Source organism: Staurois parvus, unplaced genomic scaffold (genome assembly GCF_062004578.1).
Source record: "Staurois parvus isolate SC_StPar_1 unplaced genomic scaffold, SC_StPar_1.0 ptg000636l, whole genome shotgun sequence".
Classification (NCBI taxonomy): domain Eukaryota; kingdom Metazoa; phylum Chordata; class Amphibia; order Anura; family Ranidae; genus Staurois; species Staurois parvus.
The window spans coordinates 10,102,551-10,129,546 of NW_028318432.1; the positions used below are offsets into that span (position 1 = coordinate 10,102,551).

The window sequence follows — 26,996 nt, forward strand, 5'->3', positions numbered from 1 at the left end:
TTTACTAGATGTGTGGAGGTGCAATTAAGTATTCATGGTGCCTGTGCACATCTGCAAAGGGCATTGCATTTCTTTGCTGTGCAGGAAAATGCGTGCTGTTGCATGTGTTTCTGCATCACAAATGGTGTGAACAAGTCCTATGGGCCGGTTCACACTATACAAATGCACTCTAGATGTGTTCTGGATGCGTATTTGCATGTGCATTTTTTACGTGTTTTTAGTGCATTCTGGTGCATTTGTTATGCGTTTTTGACAGGTTCCAGTGCATTTTTTATGCATTCCAGTTAATTTTTTCCCCTCTCTTTCTTCAATTTAATTATGGACATGTACGTTTCAGTGCATTTTTGGTGCGTTTCAGTGCGTTATTGATCCATTTTACCATGGTACAGTACAGTTCTGTGCCGAAAAAATGCAGCATGTTCTACTTTTTTTTTCTGCAACTGGAACACACTGAGACTACAAACACTGTTGTGAACTGTGACATTGACAACCATATAACCTACTTTCTGTGCATTTTGGATGCAGAAAAAAAGCAACTGAAACACATGTATTGTGAATTGGCCCTAAGGGCTGGTTCATACTATAGAAACGCAGTCCGGATGCGTTTTTGCATGCGCATTTGTGGCATTTTCTGGTTAATTTTTGATATGTTTTTTTATGTGTTCCAGTGCATTTTTTATGCATTTCAGTTATTTTTTTCCCTTTCTTTTTCTTCAATTTAAGTAGGGATGTGCATTCCAGTGTGCTTTTGGTGCATTCCAGTGCATTTTACTGTGTTCCAGTACAGTTCTGTGCAGAAACAATGCAGCAGGTTCTACGTTTTTTTCTGCCACCAGAACGCAATGGATTTGCAAGCTCTGATGTGAACTATGACACTGACAACTATATAACCTACTTTCTGTGCATTTTGGATGCAGAAAAAAATCAGCTGAAAGGCATGTAGTGTGACCTGGCCCTAAAGGTTATTATAGGTAAGGGAACGGGACTGACCAGGAATTGTGAATTCAATCAGACTAGTGGTGAGATACAATCAGGAATCATATAATAATGCAAGATCTGAGCTGTAGGTGATAGGAAATGGGACACATTATTTATTAATTACAGATACTTATATAGTGCCATCAATTTATGCAGCGCTTTACATATATATTGTACACTCACATCAGTCCCTAACCCTCAAGGGGTGTACAATCTAAGGTCCCTAACTCACATTCATACATACACATATTAGGGCCAATTTAGACAGGATCCAATTAACCTACCAGCATGTCTTTGGAGTGTGGGAGGAAACCAGAGTACCCAGAGAAAACTCACACAGGCAGAACATGCAAACTCCAGAGAGGAGGTGCCGTGGCTGGGATTCGAACCAATGACCCTAGCACTGCCAGGCGTAAGTGCTAACCATTTAGCCACTGTGCTGCCCAACTAGATCAGTAAATAAACAGTTAAATAAAAAGAGTTGGGTGGTGATACATAGATTTGCAGATGAAACAGGTGATGACAGTGGAGGAAGGGGGGGGGGGTCAAGTTGTAAAATGAGAGAGGTTTGTAGCAGTGAACAGAAAGGGATCAGCAGTCTGGGGGAGAGGAGAGAAACAAAGTTGCATACAAATGTAAACAGAAGGAAACTTGAAAGTGTCAAACTTGTGGAGCCGAGCAGGAGAGCCTCTAACATCACAACACTGAGCCGCTGTGTGATAGGATGACAGGAGGCTAATAATTTAATTTAGCACCTGCAGATGGGCTTGTCAGCTACCCAGGCCCCCCTCTGCAGCTGATGGGGCCGGGCCCCCTACAGGAGGGCCGAGGGTGCCCCCTTATCAGCAGCCCTGCTGATTTATATGACTCTGCTATGCAGAGCCATACAAAACAGTGTACAGGAACTGACAGGGGAGAGATCTGTATTTTTTACATACAGGTCTCTCCCCCGTCGGTAATACTTGGTTATCACTGGGTGCCTGCAAGTAAGCACCGACCGTGACCTGGTGATTGACAGCTGAGGCCATGAATGGCGGTGCAGGTAGGTCATGCGCATGGCTTGTACGCGCCCCCTACCCTGAAATGCAAAATCACGTATATATATGTGATTTTGTGCACCCCCGCCACGCTGTAGCAATATTTCTGCTATAGGGTGGAGGGGAAGCGGTTATCCTTGAAGTGATAGTAAAGTCTTGCTTTTTTTTTTCTTAAAAAAAAACATGTCATACTACTGTGAGCAGTGGTTTTGCACAGAGTAGCCCAGATCCTCCTCTTCTCGGGTTCCCACCGGTGCTCCGGGCCCCTCCCTCCTGTCTGGTGCCCCCATAGCAAACCACTTGATATGGGGGCACTCCAGCAGGTGCGCTCCCAGGCCACAGCACTGCGTGTCCATTCCTACAGTAGCATGGAACTGACACTATGATCAAATAATTCCGGTGATTCCTCCGTGCATGATGGTGGGGCTACGGAAGGAGCAGCTATGGTGGACAAGGAGCCCATGGAATAGGCTGCTTTGACAGCTGCGGTGGAAAACAAACTAGTATGAGCTTGGGTGACAGAGGATGAGGAGAATGAGGATAGTTAGTTAGCCACTCCACCACCTCTTCTCCATGTTGTGGCTCAATAACACAGCTAGGACCAGAAAAAAAGGACAAGCGTGCTCTGCCTGCCGAGGATACACTATGTCCACGACCACCACTTTTAACTGTGGACAAAAAGGCTGCTTGCCCTCTCTTAGCTGCCTGTGAGTGCCTGCCTCCCCTTCTTGGCCTTTTGGACATGATGGGTTTTTTTTTGGAGATTTTTATAAATGTTTATCTTTGAGTGTGGGATGGGATTTTGTTGCTTTGGTGCAATACTTTTGTGCTCGGTGCACTATAAACCGTTTTCTTATTATTAGTATAGGGATGGCCATAGACACTGATGACGGATCACCTCCCCATATGTACACATGTATAGGGATGGCCATGCACATTTATTAAGGGGCACCTTCCCATATGTACACGTGTGTAGGGATGGCCATAGACATTGATGACGGGTCACCTCCCCATATGTACACATGTATAGGGATGGCCATGCACATTTATTAAGGGGCACCTTCCCATATGTACACGTGTGTAGGGATGGCCATAGACATTGATGACGGGTCACCTCCCCATATGTACACATGTATAGGGATGGCCATGCACATTTATTAAGGGGCACCTTCCCATATGTACACGTGTGTAGGGATGGCCATAGACATTGATGACGGGTCACCTCCCCGTATGTACACATGTATAGGGATGGCCATGCACATTTATTAAGGGGCACCTTCCCATATGTACACGTGTGTAGGGATGGTTATAGACATTGATGACGGGTCACCTCCCCGTATGTACACATGTATAGGGATGGCCATGCACATTTATTAAGGGGCACCTTCCCATATGTACACGTGTGTAGGGATGGCCATAGACATTGATGACGGGTCACCTCCCCGTATGTACACATGTATAGGGATGGCCATGCACATTTATTAAGGGGCACCTTCCTATATGTACATGTGTGTAGGAATGGCCATAGACATTGATGACGGGTCACCTCCCCATATGTACTCATGTATAGGGATGGCCATGCACATTTATTAAGGGGCACCTTCCCATATGTACTTGTGTGTAGGGATGGCCATTGACATTGATGATGGGTAACCTCCCCATATGTACACTTGTATAGGAATGACCATAGATATTGATGTCGGGTCACCTCCCCATATGTACACTTGTATAGGGATGGCCTTAGATATTGATGTCAGGTCACCTCCCCATATGTACACTTGTATTGGGATGGTCATAGATATTGATGTCGGGTCACATTTTCATATGTACATATTTATGTCACATGGACATAAATGACTTTTGTCTTGTAAACACCAAGCTGCAGATTTTTAAATCAAGAGAAGTAAATATTAATTCTTGGAGCCATATACAGGGAGCCAAATCTCATCCCCGGACCCCTCCCCCTGGTGAATTGGAATTGCTGGCAGAAGTCATGCTGCGACTTTGTCTGCGATTCCAAATCATGCCAAAAAATGCCGTGCATGTTTGGGCGCCATTATTATGGCACCCTGAATGTGGCAAGATTTTGCCGCAATTGTCACCTGACAGAATTGCATGGCAATCGAGGCAAAAAGTGCGTTTAAAAATCATGCGAAGCAGCAGAGGGTTATTTTTGGTGACCAGCGCGCATAGGACAACAGCAAATGGGACTCCATACCTCTGGAGGAATCTAGATAAATAAATTAAAGTTGCAGCCTCTTCTATGTCGATCTGCCAGAGCAATTCGATGGATTGATATAATAGAGGCCGGGTCTTTAGTTTAATAATAAGAAACAGCAGCGCTGCAGATGACTCCGCCACACCCCAAAGTGCAGGAATAGTCGCTTTTCAGTTCTGCTGAACTGAGGCCAGGGGATTTTTCTTAAGTGCTCTAGATGCTTTCAGAAGCTGGGAGTCTCATTTGCTGCTGTTCTAGGCCCCCCCCCCCCCCCTCGGCCCTGATCCTGGGACACAGGCAGGGACAGAGCCATGGCAGGACAGCATACAAAAAAAGTGACTGTCCCAGCAAGTCCGGGACAGTTGGCAAGTATGCATATGTTCAATGTAAAGAGGGCGGGCCTTAACACCCCCATACCACACATATGCATCCATCCCTCAAAGTCAGATCCTGGTCTCTACCGATGATTGGGAATCATTCCTATGATTGGCTGGTCCCTCAGACTCCACTAGTAAGTGACATTCATGATGACATTCCACAAAAATTTTGCAAAGGTATTTCTCATTTTCAAAAAGTTGCGATCACTTTGAGACCCTACCAAAACATGATGTTCGAGTTACGCTTCCTCTGGAAAGTGACTTTAATACTGAGACTTCACAAAGACATCACGATCGCTTTCAGATTCCACCAATAGATGGCGATGACTGTAAAATTCCACGAAGACTTTGCAAACACATTCAGCGTTCTACAAAAAAGTCACAAAGGTCACGCCACTAGAGTGTGACCTTCTGTCTCTGGATCGGCTATGATCGGAGGATGGAGGTGGTACTTTTTTCAGGTGTATGCTGGCCCGGCTAAGAGGGGAGGTTGGAGGCGGTACTTTTTTCAGCTGTGTGTTGGACCGGCTTTGAGGTGACGTTGGAGGTTGGTGATTTTTTTTTCAATAGTTTGTTGGACCGGCTATGAAGTTAGGTTGGAGATAGTTTGGTTTTTTAGACCGGCTATGAGAGGAGGTTGGAGGCCGGTATTCTTTTTTTTTTTTTTCAGACATGCGTTGGACCAGCTAAGAGGGGAGAGTGGAATCTGGTACTTCTTTCAGGTGTGTGTTGGACCAGCTAAGAGGGGAGATTGGAGTCTGGTACTTCTTTCAGTTGTGTGTTGGACTGGCTAAGAGGGGAGATTGGAGTCTGGTACTTCTTTCAGTTGTGTGTTGGACTGGCTAAGAGGGGAGATTGAAGTCTGGTACTTTTTTCAGGTGTATGTTGAACCGGCTATGAGGTGAGGTTTGTTGGAGGCCAGTAGTATTTTTTTTTCAGGCGTGTGTTGGACAGCTATGAGGGGAGGTTGGAGGCCGGTAGTCTTTGTTTTGCAGACGTTCTTTGAACCAGTTAAGAAGGGAGATTGGAAACTGGTACTTTTTTCAGGCATGTGTTGGACCAGCTAAGAGGGGAGATTGGAGTCTGGTACTTCTTTCAGGTGTGTGTTGGACTGGCTAAGAGGGGAGATTGGAGTCTGGTACTTTTTTCAGGCGTGTGTTGAACCGGCTAGGAGGTGAGGTTTGTTGGAGGCTGGAAGTCTTTTTTTTCAGGCGTGTGTTGGACCAGCTATGAGGGGAGTTTGGAGGCCGGTAGTCTTTTTTGGCAGACCTGCGTTGGACAGGCTAAGAGGGGAGATTGGAGTCTGGTACTTTTTCAGGCGTGTGTTGGACCGACTAAGAGGGGAGGTTGGAGTCTGGTACTTTTTTCATGTGTGGACTGGCTAGGAGGGGAGATTGGAGTCTGGTACTTTTTTCAGGCGTGTGTTGGACCAGCTATGAGGGGAGGTTGGAGGCCAGTAATCTTTTATTTTTGTAGGAGTTGGACCGGCTATGAGGGGAAGTTGGAGGTCAATAGTCTTTTTTGCAGGCATGTGTTGGACCACCTAAGAGGGGAGGTTGGAGACTGGTACTTTTTTTCAAGAGCGTGTTGGACTGGCTATGAGGGGAAGTTGGAGGCTGGTTATTTTCTTTTCAGTCATGTATTGGATTAGCTAAGAGGGGACGTTGGAGGCTGGTACTTTTTTCAGGCGTGTGTTGGACCGGCTATGAGGGGATGTTGGAAGTCAGTGCTTTTTTCAGGTGTGTGTTGGATCGGCTATAAGGGGATGTTGGAAGCCAGGACTTTTTTCAGGCGTGTGTTTGACCGGCTAAGAGGGGAGGTTGGAGGTTGATAGTCTTTTTTGCAGGCGTGTGTTTGACCAGCTAAGAGAGGAGGTTGGAGGTCGATAGTCTTTTTTGCAGGCGTGCGTTGGACCAGTTAAGAGGGGAGGTTGGAAGCTGGTACTTTTTTCAGGCATGTGTTGGACCAGCTATGAGGGTAGGTTGGTGGCCATTTATTTATTTATTTATTTTTTTAGGCGTTTGTTGGGCCGGCTATGAGGGTTGGTTGAAGGTCCGTATTTTTTTTACGGTGTGTGTTGGACTGGCTATGAGGGGAGGTTGGAGGCTGGTATTTTTTTTTTCAGTCATGTTTTGGAAGCTAATTTCACGTATGATTGCAAATATATGCAACCAAAACCTCTGTTTTTGAATTTTTTTTTTTTTTAATTAGTTTAGACTTCTTGTTATGTAAGTCACAATTTGGAAATGATCTTGGAGTAGAGTTAGGGACTGCACTTTGCATAGGGGCTTTGACGTGGCAGTGCGGCTTCCCGTATATTTGCAAATGTATCCAACATAAACTGCAAACAAATTGCTGAAACATTTTAGACTTTTTGCTGGCTGGCGGGTAAGTATGCTGGAGGACTCTGTGTATTGTAATGTTCTGTGAACCACCTTGTCTGTGTGCACCTTACTTTAAACATCCAATCACACTTTTGTGTTGTGGTAACATGCATTACTACAATGTAGGTTGACGCATGTTTCATGCATTAGCATGTTGCAGTTCCAGCCATTGTCAATGGTAACCCAACAAATAAACTCAACGCACCCCTGACACACATGCATTGCGCCAGACTACCTTGCACATCCATTGTGGTGCGCTGGATCAGAAGAAATGGTGCGTGTCTGATTTGCTTTGTCTAGTCTGGGGTGTTGGCAACATGTTCAGTTGAACACAATGCAGCGGAATAAACAGCTGTGATTCCAGTCTTTTAGCTAGCAATAAATTGATAAGAGGATGTGCGGCTCTGGCAACAGAAAAACTTTAAAGGCCAGTTCACACTACATGCATTTCAGTTGCTTTTTTCTGTATCCAAAATGCACAGAATGTAGGTTATATGGTTGTCAGTGTCATAGTTCATATCAGTGCTTGCAGTTCCAGTGTGTTCCAGTTGTAGAAAAAGAAGTAGAACAGGCATTTTTCTTGCTCAGAACTGTATTGGAACGCCCTAAAATGCATCACAAATGCACCAGAACACATCAAAAATGCACTGGAATGCACATGTCCCTATTTAAAGTGAAGAATAAGAGAGGGGAAAATGAACCGGAGTGCATAAAAAATGCACCATGAGTTGTTAGTCCCCCATGCGGGGGGGCCCCATGAGTTGTTAGTCCACCCCTGTCACTTTGCATTTAATTTCACGTCATTTAATTTCACAATATTTATATGATTTATTGTGCATCCTTTGTTTATTGTGCATATATATTGGTTTATCATGGTACATACCCTGTAACAGGGGGTTGCTTGGACATTATTTACACCAGTTAGCATATTGTGCGTTATTACACTTTAAATTAATTTGTTTCCTTTTTTAAGGACACTACTAATATTTAATACGTATCAAGCTGAATATATACACTACTTACCAAGTATTTAGTTGAATTTATTTCTTTAAGTTATAATAATTTTATATTTTATATATATTTGTGTAGGGATTGTTCTTTTTTCTTTTTTGCTTTAGAGCAGCCCTATGTCTTTTCTATAACTGTATTTAGTCGTAGAACACGTTTTTGGGTGCTTGCTGCTTTCTGCTTTAGTTTAGTAGTTTGGCCGCTTGTTTGGCAGCGCATAAGATCTTATTATTAGTAAGGTATTAAACGTTTGTTTTGTTTTTTTTTTTAAAGCAAGACTTTACAATCACTTCAAGGACAACACTTTAAAGCGGGAGTAAAATCTCTTAAGAAAAGCAAACTATTTCCCCCTTCAAGGTAATATCATAATGTGCTAGTATGCATTGCATTCAATGAGACATCGCATACTAGCACTTTATGAAGTTCTTACCCTAAAACGAAGCCCTCCAGAGGTGCACTGTCACTGCTGACAGGGCTTCCATCTTCACCTGGTCTTCCTTCTGGGTTCCTGGGCACCGACTGTGTGACTGGCCAAGCCATGATGATGTCACTCACGTGTGGGAGCCCCAGGCTCAGCACGCACGTCGAAGGGATAACGCGGGTATGCACCAGTGATGTCTCTGGCTGCTGCTCACTGGAATATCTCCTAAACAGCGCACATTTAGGAGATATTCATTTTACCTACAGGGAAGATTTATTATAAGCTCACCTGTAGGTATAAGTCAAAGAACGGACTTTACTACCACAGAAATGGCAAAATCTACCTGCTCTGCGTGGTTGCTTAAAAATAATGTTATGTTAAAGTTCATTAACCAGTTGGTAACCGCGCTATAGCCAAATAATGGCTACAGCGCGGTTATCCAGTTCTGGGAGGGCGTCATATGACTTCTTCCCAGAACGCACCCTTCCGCACACCTGACGAACTCCGTGATCGGCCTTTTACCACGTGATCAGCTGTGTCCAATGACACAGCAGATCACGGAGTAAATACAGTTGTCGGTTATCGGCAGCACTTTCCTCACACTGTCACAGCATGAGGAAAGTACTGCCGATAACCGGCAGCTGTCACAGAGCAGATCGGCACTGATCATCAGGGCACTGATGATCAGTACCCTGATGATCAGTGTCCTGCAGTGCTGCCCAGCAGTGCCTCCCACCAGTGCCCAGCAGTGCCACCTGTAGCAAACTTGCTCATCAGAGTTGGACGCGGAGTTCCCTTTTTTTTTTATTAGGAGTATGCCTCAATCCTTTATTCTCCTTCCCCCTCCCTTCCTGAGAGGCACAGTGACAGATGGTGGGCTGGTTATGGGTCAACCGCAGGTTAAGGCATCCTTAGTTTGCTGCCGAGCAGTCTGCGAAAGTGTAGCCTTCCTCACTTAAGTCATGATAAGGCCAGTGTTCCTCAGAGAATTGGGAAGCACTGACCCCAGAACCTGTGTAGGCTCACATATCATAAAACAGATAAGGCAGCTTCTCCCAGGAATTGAAAGAGATTGTAAGCTCATAAAACCTAACAGTTAAAGGTGACAGAATGAAATGAACATTCCTCAAGTCAGGTTTTTCCCCTATGTTTCATGTCAAGGATTATGGCAGATGTTGGTTCTAATTCAGAGTTCGCCCGACTGACCCCTTCCAAAACAGCGTATTGGCCAGTATTCAGAGCCACCCCCCCCCCCTGCAGGGGGACTTTAAAAGACAGGCTGGCAAGCCTAAAGTTTAAGCTAAAGAGATCTCCTAATTTTAACATCGTAGCAGCAGGAGATCAAAGACCCTTCGCTCTGCAACTTGGATCTGCTTACCTTAAGGCTGAACATGGCAAGTAACTTAACCATTTAACTTCTCCCTGTTATCTCTGCGCTGAGCTGTTTTCTATGCATATATATATATACTGTATATACCTAGTTACATTTTCTTTGTAAATATTTTATTGCACCTGTTTGACTCTTTTAGTAATAAATCTTTCTTTCTGAAAGTGTTAAACTGTTTCTAAGCACTTACTTGCAATTCACGAATTCCTGCCTTTTGAAGAGACGCTACTGTGTTTGTTTAATCCTCTGCCCAATCGGCCTGCAGTGACCGTATTGGACAGGCGACTTTTCAACCATTACAGTGTATATTTGATAAAGAAAGTTTCCCCTTTCTCTGTACAAAAAGTGGTGGTGGCAGTGAAGGGTTAGTTGCGTAATTAACCCGACCCAGTAACAAGCGCATTCAGGCTGCTGGTGCGTTGATTGCGTTTCATTAGCTGGACAATCGTGGTGCAGGGCGCAGCTGAGTGTGGCATTGTTACGCACGTCACATCGCGGTTTTAGATCGGCCGGTCCTTTGGTCAGGGGTTTGGTGAGAAGGTCTGGGGTCTGACGCCGCGGGCGTGATTATTTTTTTTTTATTATTATACAGTATTTATAAAGCACCAATAGTTTGCTCAGCGCTGTACATTACAAAGGGGGACAGAACATGTGACAGAACAATACCAATACAATGCAAAACATGAGGGGATTGAGGGCCCTGCTCTTTCGAGCTTACAATCTAGGAGTATTGTTGGTCGCGGTCGTGCGATTGTCGCATGTTGAGGGTGGCGATCGGGCGACCGTGACACCACCCATCAGTGCACCCACAGCAGTGCTGCCCATCAGTGCCATCAGTCAGAGCTGCCAGTCAGTGCTGTCAGTCAGTGCCGCCAGTCAGTGCTGTCAGTCAGTGCCGCCAGTCAGCACCGCCCGTCAGTGTCACCTATCAGAGCCTATTATAGCTGCATATCCGTGCCCATCAGTGCCGACTATCTGTGACCATCATTGCTGCATATCAGTGCCTCCTCATCAATGCCCACCAGTGCTGCCTCATCAGTGCCCATCAGTGCTGTCTATCCGTGCCACCTCATTAGTGCCCATCAGTGCTGTCTATCAGTGCAGCCTCATCAACGCACCTCAGTGAAGGCAAAACATTACCTGTTTGCAAAATTTTATAATAGAAACAAAGACAAACTTTTTTTTCAAATTTTTTGCTCTTTTTTTGTTTATAGCGCAAAAAATATAACACCCAGCGATGTGTACGTACCACCTGTCACGTGTCCCAGAAGACTACGGGAAAGGAGGGAGGGGGAGGACAACTTTTGCTTCCGATCGCCCTAGGCGATCGCAGCAGAAGTGGGAGCGGGTACCTGTCAAATTCGGGTACTTTCTCCCCAAAGGTGCCAATCCTTAATGGGGAGCGAGGGACAAAGCATTAAAGTGGAACTTCCCCTTTTGGGTGGAACTCCGCTTTACGTTGTGTCTATTGGTTGTGACATTAAAGTTCATTAAATTAAAAAAAAGTGGAGCTCCACTCTACAGCGGCTACTTGTTTATTACATTAAAGTTCACTATAAAATAATGGTGGAGTGGAGATCACGTTTCCTGCCGAGTGGAGCTCCACACTGCTGGCTCTTGTTTGTTACATTAAAGTTCACTAGAAAAAAAAGGAGAGTGGAGGTCACATGTTTCCTGGCGATAATAGAGCTTTATTCTGCAGCCAGACCCCTCAGGCCCCAGCCAATCACCTGCCACACTTGAAGTCTCTGACGCCATGTTTGATAAGGCGGACGTGGGTTAAGTGCCCCGGATGTTCCTGGGAGTCGGGTTATCCGGGTCACCTTTGTTACATCACGCCGGGAAGCGGAGCTTCAGCCGGGTGCGGAGTTCGGTAATCCGGGCGGAACCCTCGGTGTGCGGACGCCATGTTTTCGCTTAGTAGCACATTGCAACCGCAGGTGGGTGAGGAGTCACGTTGTTGGGGGTCCGGGGGCACTGACAGCTGGGCACTCCCGAGATACACACGGCTCTAGCCAATCACATGCTGCGCTCACTGCGCACTCCCGGCACGCTTAGCCCTGGCATGACTGCTGGCTGGGCCTGGTTACCAGGGGCAACCCCGGGAGTGTACAGCCCGCTCCCTGGAGACGAGCCAGATCAGGGGGCTGACCTGTAGTGTCCCCGTGTGTGACCGGCTCCAACAGGGGACTTAATAATCTCTGGTGTCCGGGGTGTCACTGGGACCGGAAGTAGAAGGAATTCTCACCAGTCAGTTTTTAGCTGGGCTGACCTATAAAGAGACTACAGTAATGGCAGTGATCTCTAGCAGTCTCCAACCACACCTGGAATATGCCCATAGTCTGACAGTCTCTTGTAGCATGGCATGTTTCTCCAACATCACTAACATGTCCTGTCCTCTCCTAGATTGTCTCCTTAAAAGAGCAGGGCCCTCGAACCCTCGTGTATTGTTACTGTACTGTCTCATGTTCTGTCCCCCTGCTACTGTACAGCGCTGAAGCAAACCCTTTGGCGCTATATAAATACTGTATAATAATAATGTCCATAGTTTCTGACACTCTCCTATAGAATGTCCTCAGTCTCCAAATACACCACCGCGTCCCCCGGTGTGCGGGCAGCCTCTAGGCGCGCGTCCCCAGGTGTGCGGGCAGCCTCTAGGCGCGCGTCCCCAGGTGTGCGGGCAGCCTCTAGGCGCGCGTCCCCAGGTGTGCGGGCAGCCAAACACCACACAGTACACACACACACAATAACACTCCCTAAAACAGTTAACAATTTGCCTCAGATGTTAACCCCTTCCTACCCAGTGTCATCAGTACAGTGACAGTGTTTTTTATTAGCAGTGATCACTGTATTTGTGTCACTGAATATGTCTGTGGCAGTCAGTTCCCTCCCAGTATCAGTTAGTGTCAGAATGCCCGCCATACTATCACATTGCTGCTTATCGCCGCCAATACTAGTAAGTTTTACATTTCAGTTATTGAATTTCAAAAAAATTCCAGTATCTATACCATGGTTCATAATTTATTACATTTTTTATTATTATTGGATATGTTTATAGCAAAAAAGAAAATTATTATTTATTTTTTTTTTTTTTAAATCATTAGACTTTTTTTGTTTATAGTGCAAAATATAATAACCCAGTGGTAATTAAGTACCACCAAAAGAAAGCTCTATTTGTGTGGAGAAAAAAAGATATAAAATTCATTTATATACAGTGTTGCATGACCGCGCAATTGTCAGTTAAAGTAGCACAGCTCCGTATAGCAAAAAATGTGGCCTGGTCTTGAAGGGGGGTAAATACTCCAGAAGGCAAGTGGTTAATGGGGTATGCCTACTGTGACAGGTGACACCGAGACCCTATATCAGGGATCAGCGATGTGGACAAGTAAGACAGGGACCTTGTCTCTGACTGTTACTGAAAGTCTAACAGATTCTGTCCAGACAGGTAGAAATATGAGAAACTGCATAATCCTGTAATCGACTAAAAAACATGTTAGATTTGTTAAAACTCTATTTGATGTGACCGCTTGTTTGAAACTGGGTACAAGAAGACTTATTATTTGATTTAACCCCTTCACAACTAGCAAACGCATATATGCTTTCTCACAGAAATGGGCCCATATCCATGGGGCAGCATGCATGCACCACTGTGTGGTGAGAGAGAGGTGTACTGTGTGCTCCCAGCATAGAGGTCAAGCTGTCACAGATCGCTCTGGGTCTCCTACTAACAATCGGGAACTGGGAGAACCGGTCTCTGATCACCTGATCATTGTTGATACCCTGTGATTGGCTGTCGCAGTGATCAGTCTCTGTATGAGACCTGTGTTTGTTTTTTTTTGTTTTGTTTTGTTTTTTTTTCTTCTTTGTCATCTTGAACAGAGAAAAAAGATGCATTGTGGGTTTTTTGTTTTGTTTTTTCCTTGCTAGAAGGGAAAATTGGAAAAGTGTAAGAGAAAAAAAAAAGATCTCATTTGCCACCAAATAAAAGACCAATTTGTGTTAAAAAAACAAAAAAAAACGTATAATTCACCTGGATACACTGAGGCTGCATTCAAACTTAAGCGTTTTGTAGCTCCCAAAAAGCGAAAACTTAAAAAATCAATTGTTCTCTATGGTGCCTGTTCACACCTGATTCGAGCTTCAAACTACAAAACGCTCAAGTGTGAATGCAGCCTTAGGCTGGCCATACATTATACAATTTTCTTGAGACTTTTGGTTTAGATTTACCAAAAACCATATAATAGGCGATCAAACCCAAACACTTTCAGTTGTATCTAATTAGGCAGGCCCTTGCACTACATAGTTGAAGGTAAATCTAAAGGAAATTAGACAGAAATTTGTAAGAAAATGGTATAGCCTTAGGCTGGCCATACACTATACAATTTTCTGTTCAATTTCTTCCCAATTTCCTTTAAATTTACCTTCAACTATGTAGTGCAAGGGCCTGCCTAATTAGATACAACTGAAAGTGTTGTTTAGGTTTGACTTCATATTATATGGTTTTTGGTAAATCTCAAGCTATTTTCTAATGTAAATTGTGTAATGTATGGCCAGCCTTAGTAGTTGTGATGATATGTACAATTTTTCACTAACACATCAAAGTTGCAGATCTGTGTTTTCAGGTATTAGGATTCATTTTACCTCCTGTCATGAAGGGGTTAAATGTCCCTTTTTATTGCAGAAATCAGATCTCAGGGTCGCCGGTTACATTGAAATTGGCAGTAAACATGGATTATAATAGACTGCTTTGCCTGTAGGAATCGGAGCCGTCATCTAGTCCTTGTACACAGCCCAGCTAGAATTCTGTCCCCGCTGATCAGGTGATAGTGTCGTGGTGACCTCATTCACTCCCGTATTACTTGTACTGTATATCTCCTCTCTGTCACGGACTCTTGTGTAACTGACACCGTTCAGAACTTCCAGCTGACTTTCGTGGCAAAATAATTCACAAGCTGTTTTATTTTCAGAAGTCTTGTATAGTAGATAGAGTAGATATTTCCATAGATTTTTCGGATGTCAATTATTATGTGGCCATTTGTGAATGTGAAATGTCTTTCTGCATAGTATGATTTATACATAAAGTGCAGATGAGGTATTATTTACTAAGACTCTGTTTACACTAGTGTGGGTGTAAGTCACTGCGGGTGCCATTACTCTTAATGGCATGTCACATGGTCTGGAAATCGCAGTCATGCTGGGAACCGCACTGTAGTCCCAGTATGGGCTGCGATTTCTGGAAAGGTGCAGGAACCTTTTCCTTGAGTTTTTCTGAGGCATGGCAGCCCATTCAATTACTGGCCTGCTTGTCTTGGCCTGCAATATGGCCTTAGGCTAGGTTCACATATATGCGGGTGGTGCCGCTGCGGATCTGTACGAAAATCCGTGCAGCCGCACCACCCACACAGAGGAATGCGGACCCACGTGCAGATACCATTAGTTCTAATGGCACGCCGCCCACACTGGAAAATGCAATCGTACTGGGAACCGAGGTTCCCATGCAGGCTGCGTTTTCAGAAGAAGTGCAGGGACTACGTCTGTGCGTGTCATGGGGCACGGGAGTCCAGTCAAATGAATGGGCTCTCGTGCCTGCGCGAAACACGCTCTGCATATATGTGAACCAGGGCTTAAAGTGTAGAGGTCATTAATTTTAAGTACACCTGTGCTCACTTTGTATACACAATCATTTTGCTAAAGTGGAATTAAATTCAGCTGTGTGGGAGTCAGTTCAACAAAGGCATGGCATACTGGCACTCATAAGCGAACTTCTCCAACGATGACAGGTCCAGTTGCCATCCACCGCCATCTCCCCTGCCATTTCTTTGGGGGAATCCTCTTCAGCTATTGGACAGGCACTGAAGATGTGCACTGCAGGTACATCATCCTTACCACCCGTCTGTATTCTTTGCATGCTGAAAGTGAGCTAGGATGTACATTGTGCAAAGCATGGACCGTGCAGTGTATATTTTTAGAGAAAAATGCTTAGAGTATGGAGATATATTATATTAAAAAAAAAAAAAATTTTTTATTTAACATGTCTCTTACTTTTTACAGCAGGGTTTAGTTCCAGGTTATACATTGATTTGGCAGGGATGCAGAGAATACATTAAAGTTGAGCTCCACCCAAAAGAGAAACTTTTGCTGTTTTAAGCCTTTGTCCCCTGCTCCTTTAAGGATTGGCACCTTTCTTTGGAGAGCTGGTACCCAAATTTGACAGGTACCCACTCTCACTTCCACTGCGATCGCCTAGGGTGATTGGAAGCTTAAGTCGTCGTCCCTCGCCCCCCCCCCCCCTTCTGGGACACATGACAGCTCTCAGACTATGGGGCCATTCACAAAGCACAGCGCTTCTCGTGAATTCAGTGGGCGCCCACACTGAAGATGCCGGGGAGAGAAGACGGCCAGTGAAACCAGCTGTGGTGAGGACACTGCTGGACCGAGGGACAGGTAAGTGTCTGTATTTTAAAAGTTAGCAGCTACAGTTTTGGAATTCTGCCTTAAGGTAAAAAAAAACTAGCAGCCCAGTATATACCAATAATTTTTTTTCAAGCCCTGAAGGATGGGCAAGGGGGATGTTGTGGGCCTGAAATGCGTTGGGTCTGTAATATACTGTAACCTTTTTTCTGTCTGAGAATAGATTTGTGTCTGGACAGTCAACTTCCTGTGTGATGCTTCAGTCTTAGACTTTCTCTATATTTATTGACTTACTGGTCATCATCTTGGTGGAAAAACATTCCCCTTTTAAGGAATAAGGACAAAATGTTCATGTAATATACATTGATGTGATATGTGCTTTGATGTATATTTTACGTTTGGTAAATGTAATTCAGAACATTGAATATTATTCACAAAAAATGTTGCTTTCATGGTATTTTTAGTTGAAATATAATGAGCTATGTTTTTGTTTCCTGTGCTCCTTTTTTTCCTCTCCATCTCTCAGGGAGGTATCTGATTGTAAAATCTCATTTTTCAATTGATCAAAACTGTGTAATATGAGGACAAACCTAAACCATCCTCTCCTAGTTATTGGTAGATGTAAAGGAGATTTCACAACTACATTATATAGTGTATTGTCAGCTTTAAATGCTGTTATTAAGATCTGCTTAAAAAAAAAATTGTACAATGAATATGTTTCTTTGTTGCAGGTTACAGTACCGCTAAGTTACCTGATTACGGCATTTCACTCTCCCAAAACCACAGCGTACTTCCCAAGCTCTGCCTCTCTGAAGGTCGTCCAACGTGAAGTAACCACTGACAGTGAGACATACAATACAGAGGTATGGCAGGGGATTTCATTCTGATGGATTACTGAGATTAATAAGAGCTGTTTATTGCAAATTCCATAGGTCATAGCTGGTAGTAGTATTGGAAGGCACATTATTTGGGTGAGAAGATGGACTGGTTGGTATAAATATATAATGGCCACAAGAATGTCACTTTACATCAGGGGTAGACAACCTTTGAGAGGTGAAGATCTACCTGGACAATCTGGAAGAGATCAAAGATAACCAGGGTGTGGTGCCCCTGTCCCCCTCCCTTTTTTTAAAAAAGAAAAAAAGGAATTAACTATTGAGCCCCCAATTAAATGGAGGGCGGCGTCCTGCGGTCTGTAAGATGGAGGGCGGCGTCCTGCGGTCTGTAAGATGGAGGGCGGCGTCCTGCGGTCTGTAAGATGGAGGGCGGCGTCCTGCGGTCTGTAAGATGGAGGGCGGCGTCCTGCGGTCTGTAAGATGGAGGTCAGCAGACACAATCATCTTATGCTCTGATCTCTGCTGGCTCTCCTCCACCATCCATCCCATATGATGTCACATACATGGATTGGAGAGGAGGGCCGCCAGAGATATCACGGTACCTTTAGATATGTGGCTTTCCTGCACCTCTCTGCAAGAGGGGGAGAAACACTGATGTCCCTGCCTTGCTAAAGGAGGGTCAACAGGGTGGGGAATGAGCTCAGGCTGTTTCTGTCAAAGCCAACAGCTTCCTGGAAAGATGACTCGGGCAGCTTTGGACTAGTGTCCGAAGCCACCTGAGCTTAACCCTGCGATTTATCAGTCACCTGCCTGCGGTTGACCGGTAGATGGCAATCAATAGGTTGCTGACCCCTGATCTACATGAATGTTACTGGGTGATTGATAGATTACATTCTTATATATATCATTTTGATCAGAAAAAACTGTTTTTGGTTAACAGGTACACTTTTACATCTATATGCAGGAGCTTGTAAGGTGCTGTTCATGTTCACTCCCCAAAAGAGGAAGTTCTGCTTTTCTTCCTCCTCCCCTCTTCTGCCTTATTTGGGTGGGAGGTGCGGGTACTCAGGTACCCACTCTTTTAAGTTTGGCCCCATCCCCAAGCCACCATTTTTCTAGCTGCTGACTTAATTTTTGGAAACCTCTTTAAATGTGATGGCCTGAACTTTACACCATGCTCTTATTAGCTGAACTTTACCCTGAATGTAGACATTCAAGCCATTTAACAAACCTCTGCTACTGTACAGCTGTCTAATGATACATGCTCTGATTGTACTTTGTGATCTTGTCTTATATGGTGTTTCTAAATTCTGAGCTAGATCCTTTTTTTTTTTTTTTTCCCAGAATAATAATACTGAGTAATAGTATGAATAATTATACAACTAATACTTTGTGTGCATTAGTGGTTTGTGTAGCTATTGCCCAGCTATCATTCCATTGAGGTTTGACAATGTTATTTCAATGTACACTCTAAAAGGAGTGAACTCCCAGTAAGTCCATGTACCTTCCTCTAAATCTGAGCTGTTTAGAACGGTCTGTGATCTAGCAGGTTTGTGCCATACTGAAAATGCTGAAATGTGTACGATATAGAAGTGTGGTGCCAATTCTTATTAAAGAGTTGGAGGGCTCTCTAAGTGTCTACAGGCTTTAACCACTTCGCCTCTCACACCTGTTCACCCCTAGTGGACCAGAGCAATTTTATAAATTTTTGATATGGAACCGTTTATTTTTGCAATAAGTTTGTCATTACTTAAAGTGATTCTAAAGGTCCATTTTTTTTTTTTTGAAAAATAAGACATGCTATTCTTGCCTACCTGTGTGAAGTGGTTTTGCACAGAGCAGCCTGGATTCTCCTCTCCTCGGGTCCCCCGCAAGCTCTCCTGGCCCCTCACTCCTGTCGGGTGCCCCCACAGAAAGCAGCTTGCTATGGGGACACCATCTGCTCCATATGTGGAGTCATCACTCTGCAGTGGTTTTGCACAGAGCAACCCGGATTCTCCTCTTCTCGGGTGCACTGCTGCACACAGGTTTTTTTACCTTCTTGCATAGAATGCATAAAGGTAAAAAACTTTGAGCTTTTACAACCACTTTAAGATAACTACGTATACATATTGTTTAAGTACAAACAAGGCTTTCTTTTCATGAGTATTGTCTTGCAACAATGATTTTTATCGCAATCCTTAGACAATTAAACATAACGAAACTAAACACAACTCACTTTCTCTTTTTTTGAGCAGTGTTAGTAAAACTAATAATGTTACTGCGTATACAAAAGCATGCATTTTCTTCTGTCGTTTTGTCCTGTTTAAAGTGATTCTAAAATTATGATTTTGGTACAAAGTAATGTAAAGTTATTTACAAATGAAGTAAATTGTGGTGTGTGCTTCTTTTTTTTTTTTTTTTTTTTTTTTTTTTGAAATGTGACACATGTACATACAGAAGTGAGTCCACCCCTCACATTTTTGTAAATATTTTATTATATCTTTTCATGTGACAACACTGAAGAAATGACACTTTGCTACAATGTAAAGTAGTGAGTGTACAGCTTGTATAACAGTGTAAATTTGTGTGACATGTGTATCAATTTTAATCGCCGTAACATCCTCATTTTATATTTTACAAAAAAATTGGGGTATATATATTTTTTTTTTCTTTTAACTCCGTGTATTTTTTTTACAAAAAATATATATTTTTAAAAACTGCCTGTTTCGGTTTTTGGCCAATTGCATCCTGAATTTTCGATTTCGGCACCAGAATTTTCATTTCGGTGCACCACTAATATATTCTTGATTTTGCATTTTTGGGTAGGTGGCGAGCCGCGTGCGCGCCCTACTGCGCCGAGGCTGTCAGTCATCGGGTCCCGGCCGGTGATTACTCGCCGGCACCTGGTGATTTCCGAAGATCTCCGACGGGGAGGATGACTGTTTTCTTTACTAACAGTTCTCCCCCGTCAGCTTGGGCACACTGCTTTGGATGGCTGTGCACAGCCATCCAAAGCAGTGTCATTACAGCGTAGCACACTGACATGGCCCCCTAATGTAAAACACTCCCAGCACACAGTTAACCTTTTGATTGCCCCTCATGTTAACCCCTTCCTGCCCAGTGCCATTAGTACGGTGTCAGTGTTGTGTATTTATTTATTTATTTTTTTATTTTATTTTATTTTTTTTTTTAGCACTGATCACTGTATTGGTGTCACTGGGGATGTCTGTGACACCAAGTCAGTTCCCCCCAGTGTCAGAATGTTCTCTGCAGTCCTGCTATAAGTCGCTAATCGCCACCATTACTAGTAAAAATTAAAAAAAAAAAAAAAATCCCAGTGTATATATACCTCCATTTTGTAAATGCTATAACATTCATGTAAACCGATCTACACATTTGGATTTTTTTTTTTTTTTTTTTTTTTTTTTTTTTTTTTTTTAGCAAAGACACATAGCAGAATACATTTTGGCCTAAATTTATGATGAAATTTCGTTTTTTTTTTTTTGTTTTTTTCTAAATTGTTTTTTTTTACTGGACATGTTTAACCACTTGCCGACTGCAGATAGCCAAATGACGGCTTCACAGCGGCCAGCCAGTTCTGGGAGGGCTTCATATGATGTCCCCCTGTGATCGCGATTACCGCGGGCCCCTGGCAGCTCGCATCGGGAACTGTAAGTGTTGGCTGTTTCCCTCGGACACAGCACATCACGAAGAGGGGGGTGAACGGCCAATTACAGCTGCTGTCTACGTTTGTGATCGCTCGTCATTGGACAGAGCAATCACAAATGTATACACAACAGGGTCTTGGCTGGGTTTTCTCTCTCCTTGCCTCACACCAATACCGAGTGTGAGGAAAGGAGAGAGAATCTGTTCCTAAACTGAGTGTGCTCATCAGTACCCGCCAGTACCCTATCTATCTGTGCTCATCAGTGCCCGCCAGTGAGTGCATACCAGTGCTCATCGGTGCCTGTCTGTGCTCATTGGTGCCTGTGAGTGCCCATGAGGGCTCATCGGTGCCCATGAGGGCTTATCAGTGCTGCTTCATCATTGCAGCTTATCAGTGCTGCCTCATCACTGCAACTTATCGGTGCACATCAGTGCTATTCAGTTACCATCAGTGCTACCTAATTACTGCAGCTTATCCGTGTACATCAGTGCCACTTATTCGTACACATCAGTGCCACCCTATCAGTGGATCCTCATTAGCACCCATCAGTGCACGTCAGTGGCAGTTTATCAGTGCAGCCTCAGTACATCCGTGCAACCTCATCAGTGCCCATTAGTGCAGCATCATCACTTCACATCAGCATAAAACAGTGCACCCCCATCAGCGCACCCACAAGTGCAGCCTCATCTGCACCCTCATCAGCACCCATCGGTGCATTGTGTAAAAAAAAAAAAAAAAAAAAAAAAAAAAAAACATTTCATTTTCTTTTCACATATTCTGAAAACTTGTGGAAAAAAATGACATGTTAAAAAGACTCAATATGCCTCATAGAATATATGTTGGGGTGTTTGCTTCTCAAAATGAGGTCATTTTGTGTGTAATTCACTTGTCCTTAGAAAGTGTAATAGGTAGTCAAGATGTTAAATGTGTAATTTATGTCCCTAGATAGCGCTCCTTGCATGTTGGGCCTCTCTATGTGGTCAGGCTGTGGGAAAGTCTTACACATGTGGTATTGCCATACTCAGGAGGAGCAGTGGAAAGTATTTTGGGGTGTAGTTGCAAGTCTGTCTGTGTTGTGTGTGAGAAATAGCTTGTTAATATGGCAATTTGTGTGTGTTTTGCGGAAAAAAATTACAACTTCAAAAAACTCACCATGCCTCTTACTAAATACTTTGGAATGTCTACATTCCAAAAAGGGGTAATTTAGGGGGTATTTGTACTGTCCTGGCTTGTTAGGGCCTCCAGACGTGAGATGGGCCATCTGTACATAAGGTGTGCTCAAGTTTCAGTGATTGGTACCATAGCTTGTAGACTCTATAGCTTTCACACAGACTAAATAATATGCATTGATTTGTGTTATTTTTTACCAAAGAAATGTAGCAGTATAAATTTTAGTCAAAATTTATGAAGAAAAATTACTTATTTGCTAAATTTTATAACAAACTAAGAAAAACGTGTGTGTGTTTTTTTTTTTTTTTTTTCCCCAAAATTATTGGTCTTTTTTCATTTATAGTGCAACTAATAAAAAACCCAGTGTTGATTAAATACCACCAAAAGAAAGCTCTATTTTTGTGTAATAAAAAGGCCGAAACTTTTATATGGGTACAGCGTTCTATGACTGAGTAATTGTCATTCAAAGTGGTTCATTCAGGTGGTTAATAGCAAAAAGTAAAAAATATTTTGTGGTGTGTTTTGCGCAAAAAAAAACCCGCAAATGCGATCAAATACCACCGAAAGCTTAATTTGTGGGAAAAAGACATACATTTCATTTGGGTGCAGCGTTGCATGACCAGTTAAAGCTGCACTATAATGCAAAAAAATGGCCTGGTCAGGAAGGGGGTTAAATCCTCTGAAGTGGTTAAGCTGATGATCTACCAGAACTCCTAGATCCTTCTCCACCATTGTTGATAAACCATTGTCAGACTGTTCTTGTTTGTTTGTTTTTTTTTGTTTTTTTGACCGCTCCAGTTGTCAGGTTCTTCTCTGTGTACTCAACAATGCAGCTGTCATTGATCAGAGCTGAATTTCCTTGTACAGGGACAGGGAAGGTTCTAAAAGCAGGGCAGAAGGACAGGATGTTCTAGACACGCCCGTGTACAATATTTTTTTTTGGGCATGTGTAGAATGCCCAGAATCTGCAACTGATTTACAGATAACATTGTTCTGACTAGAGCACTCCAGCCTTGCAGTTCTAGAACTCAAATTTACCTAAAATAAAAAAAAAAAATGCAAAAGGAACATTACCTACTTTCAGTAAAATGTTTCCCTTCCTTTCACCAAAATCCTCTCTCGTGATGCTCCTTCTACCCCTGCCACTATAATATTTGGTGCAGCGGGGGTTATTAACCGCTTGCCTACAGGGCACTTATACCCCCTTCCTGCCCAGGCCAATTTGCAGCTCTCAGCGCTGTCACACTTTGAATGACAATTGCGCGGTCATGCAACACTGTACCCATATGAAATTTTTTTTGTGACAGAGCTTTCTTTTGGTGGTATTTAATCACCTCTGGGTTTTTTATTTTGTCTTAAACCACAAACTGCTGAAAATTTTGAACTAAAAAAAGTTTTTTCTTCTTGTTAAATTTTGTAAATAAGTGATTTTTCTCTTTCACTGATGTGCGCTAATGAGGCTGCACTGATGGACACTGATAGGTGGCACTGATGGGCATTGACAGGCATCACTGGTAGGTGGCACTGACGCACACTGGTAGGCGGCACTGACACACACTGGTAGGCGACACTGATATGTGGCATTGATGTGCGGCACTGATGGACACTGACTGGTGGCACTTCTGGGGCCACACTGATCATCAGTGCCCTGATGATCACTGTACATGTCCCCTCCGTGGAATGTGATTACCGTCTCTCCTCTCGAGCTGTCAGCGTGACAGCTCGAGAGGAGAGAAATGCCGATACCTGGCATTTCCCTGTTTACATGTGATCAGACACAGCTGATCACATGACCAAGCCGACATCTTCGGCTCTTTCCGTAGATCAGTGATCCGCTGTGTCCGAGGGACACAGCGCACCGCCGATCGCCGCGCTGCGAGAATGATAGGAAGTCATTTGACATCCTCCCAGAATGAGAGAACCACCTTGTGCCCGTCATTGGACTATATGGCAGGCGGGAGGTGGTTAAAATTATTGGGCTGTGGCAAGCACTCGCTAGGAGTGCCTGACTATGTTACTACAGCTTCTATGGATGAAACCAGACCTATTAATGGAGGATGAGCAGATGGGTGTGTGTCCCCCTCCACACACCTTCATTCATAGATCCTATTTCATTCATGAAAGCTGTAATACCAGCTTCTTTGAATGGAGAAGCTGAGCAAAAAGGGTGGGCATACTCTTGTTTAATGCCTGTCACAGCCCCTTAGGTCTATTAACCCCCAGCCCAATGGAAGATTGCAGGGGTGGAGGCATTAGGGGAGGAACAATTTGTTGAAAGGAGGACACAGCAGCACAAAGGAGACCTATCAATGAAGGGAAGTCATGTCCCTTGTGCTTTTTTTTTTTTTTTTTTTTTTTTTTTTTTTCTGTTTTAGGTTCAAAACCAGATCCCAACTAGCGTTCACCCGATATAAATCTGCCTTCCTCACCTACACTTCCTCCCTCCACGCTGCCAAGCAAGCCTACTTTGTGACCCTCATCACTACCCTCTCCTCCAGTCCTCGCCGGCTCTTCTCTACTTTTACTTTTACCTCTCTACTCTCTCCGCCTCCACCCAGTACCTCACTCACCGCCCACGAGATTGCCAACCACTTCAAAAACAAGATTGACGCAATTCGTAGGGACATCGCCGCTGCTCAGACTTCCACCCCACCTAGCACCCCTCACACGAAAACCCCCTCAACACCTCTCTCCCTCGACCTCACCATCGTCCAGACCTCCACCCCACCTAACATTCCTCACGCTAAAACCCCCTCAACACTCCACTCCTTCGACCACTGAAGAGGTCACTAAGGTCTTCTCTGAAGACCGCCTCACCACCTGCCCCTTCGACCCTGTCCCCTCACAACTCCTACGATCTCCATCCTAGGCTCCCTCACTCACATCTTTAATCTCTCCCTGTTTATTGGCGCATTCCCCTCCCCTCTGAAGCACACGCACATCACTCCCATACTTAAAAAAAACTCTCCCTGGATTCCACTGACCTGAACAACCTTAGACCTATCTCCCTGCTGCCATTTACATCCAAACTCCTTGAGCGCTTAGTCTATAATCGCCTAAGCTCCCACCTCAACGACCACAACCTCCTTGATCCCCTACAGTCTGGCTTCCGTCCCCTACACTCCACCGAAACCGCCCTATTCAAACTCGCCAACGACCTGCTAATGGACAAAGCTAATGGCCATTATTCAGTGCTCCTACTCCTCGACCTCTCTGCGGCTTACGACACAGTCGACCACCCCCTCCTCCTCAAACTACATTCTCTTGGCCTCAGGCTCTCTCCTGGCTCTCTTCCTATCTATCACAGTGCTCCTTCAGCGTTACCTATAACAATACCACCTCCTCTTCACTCCCCCTCTCTGTTGGGGTCCCTCAAGGCTCTGTCCTCGGGCCCCTTCTCTTCTCCAACTACACCTCCTCCCTTGGCCAACTAATACTCTCGCGGCTTCAACTACCATCTCTATGCCGACGACGCGCAAATCTATCTCTCTACCCCTCGCCTCACCCCTTCAGTCTCCACCCGATTCACAAGCCTACTGAACGACATATCAGACTGGATGTCACTCCACTTCCTCAAACTGAACCTTTCCAAAACCGAGCTCCTAGTTTCCCCCCCCCCCCCCCCCCCCCGACTACTCCATCGCGACCAACAATGCCACCATCAGTCCCACCCCGCAAGCCAGAGTACTTGGTGTCATCCTAGACTCCAATCTGTCCTTCCAGCCCCAGGTCCAATCGCTGACAAACTCATGTAGACTCCACTTCCGCAACATCTCCATAATACGTCCGTTGCTAACCCCGGAAACTACTAAGCAACTCATTCACTCCCTCATTATATCACGCCTCGACTACTGCAACTTCCTCCTCACTGGCCTACCTCACCACAGGCTATCCCCGCTTCAGTCTATCCTGAATACTGCGGCCAGACTCATCCACCTTACTAACCGCTCTGTATCCGCCACCCCTCTCTGCCAATCCCTCCACTGGCTTCCGATTGCCCAACGAATAAAATTCAAAATGTTAACACGGACGTACAAAGCTGTCCATAACTTTGCCCCAAACTACATCACCGACCTGATATCCAAATACCACCCAAAACGTACTCTCCGCTCCTCACAAGACCTCCTTCTCTCTAGTTCCCTGGTCTCCTCCCATGCCCATCTCCAGAACTTTTCCAGGGCTTCCCCCATCTTCTGGAACTCCCTACCCCAATCCATCAGACTATCGCCTACTCTCCTCTCGGCGCACACCCTGAAAAACAACTAAAGTGCTGTATTCTGTAGGTTGCTTCCATAAGCGCAGGAGGATTGTTCATCATTGTTGTGCATTAGCACCCTGAAAACCCATCTCTTCAGGGAAGCCTACCCCGCTCTCAGCTAATTGCCGATCTCCTCCACTCTTCCTACCACTCCATCCCCCACAGCTTTTCCTCCTGTACCACTATCCCCTCCTAGATTGTAAGCTCCAAGGAGCAGGGCCCTCGAACCCCTCGTGTATCACATTGTATTGTTATTGTAATGTCTCATGTATTGTCTCCCATTATAATGTACAGCGCTGCGCGAACTATTGGCGCTATATAAACACTGTATAATAAAGTGTAAATCTGTTTTTTATTTTTTATTTTTGGTTTATGATAATCATGTAGAAGAGTTCATACCCCACTGTCAGACATTTTTTTCTGGTGACGGTGTCCTGATGTCCATTTTCACTAGAACATAAAATGTTGGGGTGTCCAAAATGTTTCCAGTTGTCATCAATATAGAAAGTGAAGGGAAATATTACAGTGGGGATACCTGCACCAGTAACATTTGCCTAGAAGGGGAGTTCTTCTCACTTCCTGTTGTCTCTGGGACAGAAAGTGATGTGAAATCTCCATAACAGGACTATTCTCTACTACTATATCCAAAAGGTTTTGTCCTGAGATACTTTTATGGGTATATTTTTAAAGCGGGGAATGTGACATTCGCTGTAGGTGAATCAACCACTGTATTTTAACAGTTTGGTCAATGTCGCATTCTAAGTAAAAATGTAAAAAACAAAGATGGCGCTATAGGTGATGTACATGATATGCACTAGAAAAATTCCCACAAATTGGGTGTTGTAGACCTTTTAGAATTCCA

General features: G+C 44.3%; 1 protein-coding gene across 1 annotated transcript in view; it reads left to right on the forward strand.

The window, feature by feature from the left end:
- Positions 1-11,592: 11,592 nt before the first annotated feature.
- YME1L1 (YME1 like 1 ATPase) overlaps positions 11,593-26,996 on the forward strand; it is a 57,181-nt gene continuing 41,777 nt past the window's right edge. The window contains exons 1-2 of the mRNA XM_089693813.1: positions 11,593-11,750; positions 16,953-17,084. Of these exons, the coding sequence (XP_089549939.1) occupies positions 11,718-11,750; positions 16,953-17,084 (165 nt within the window). The 5' untranslated portion in view covers positions 11,593-11,717. The remainder of the gene's footprint in view (positions 11,751-16,952; positions 17,085-26,996) is intronic.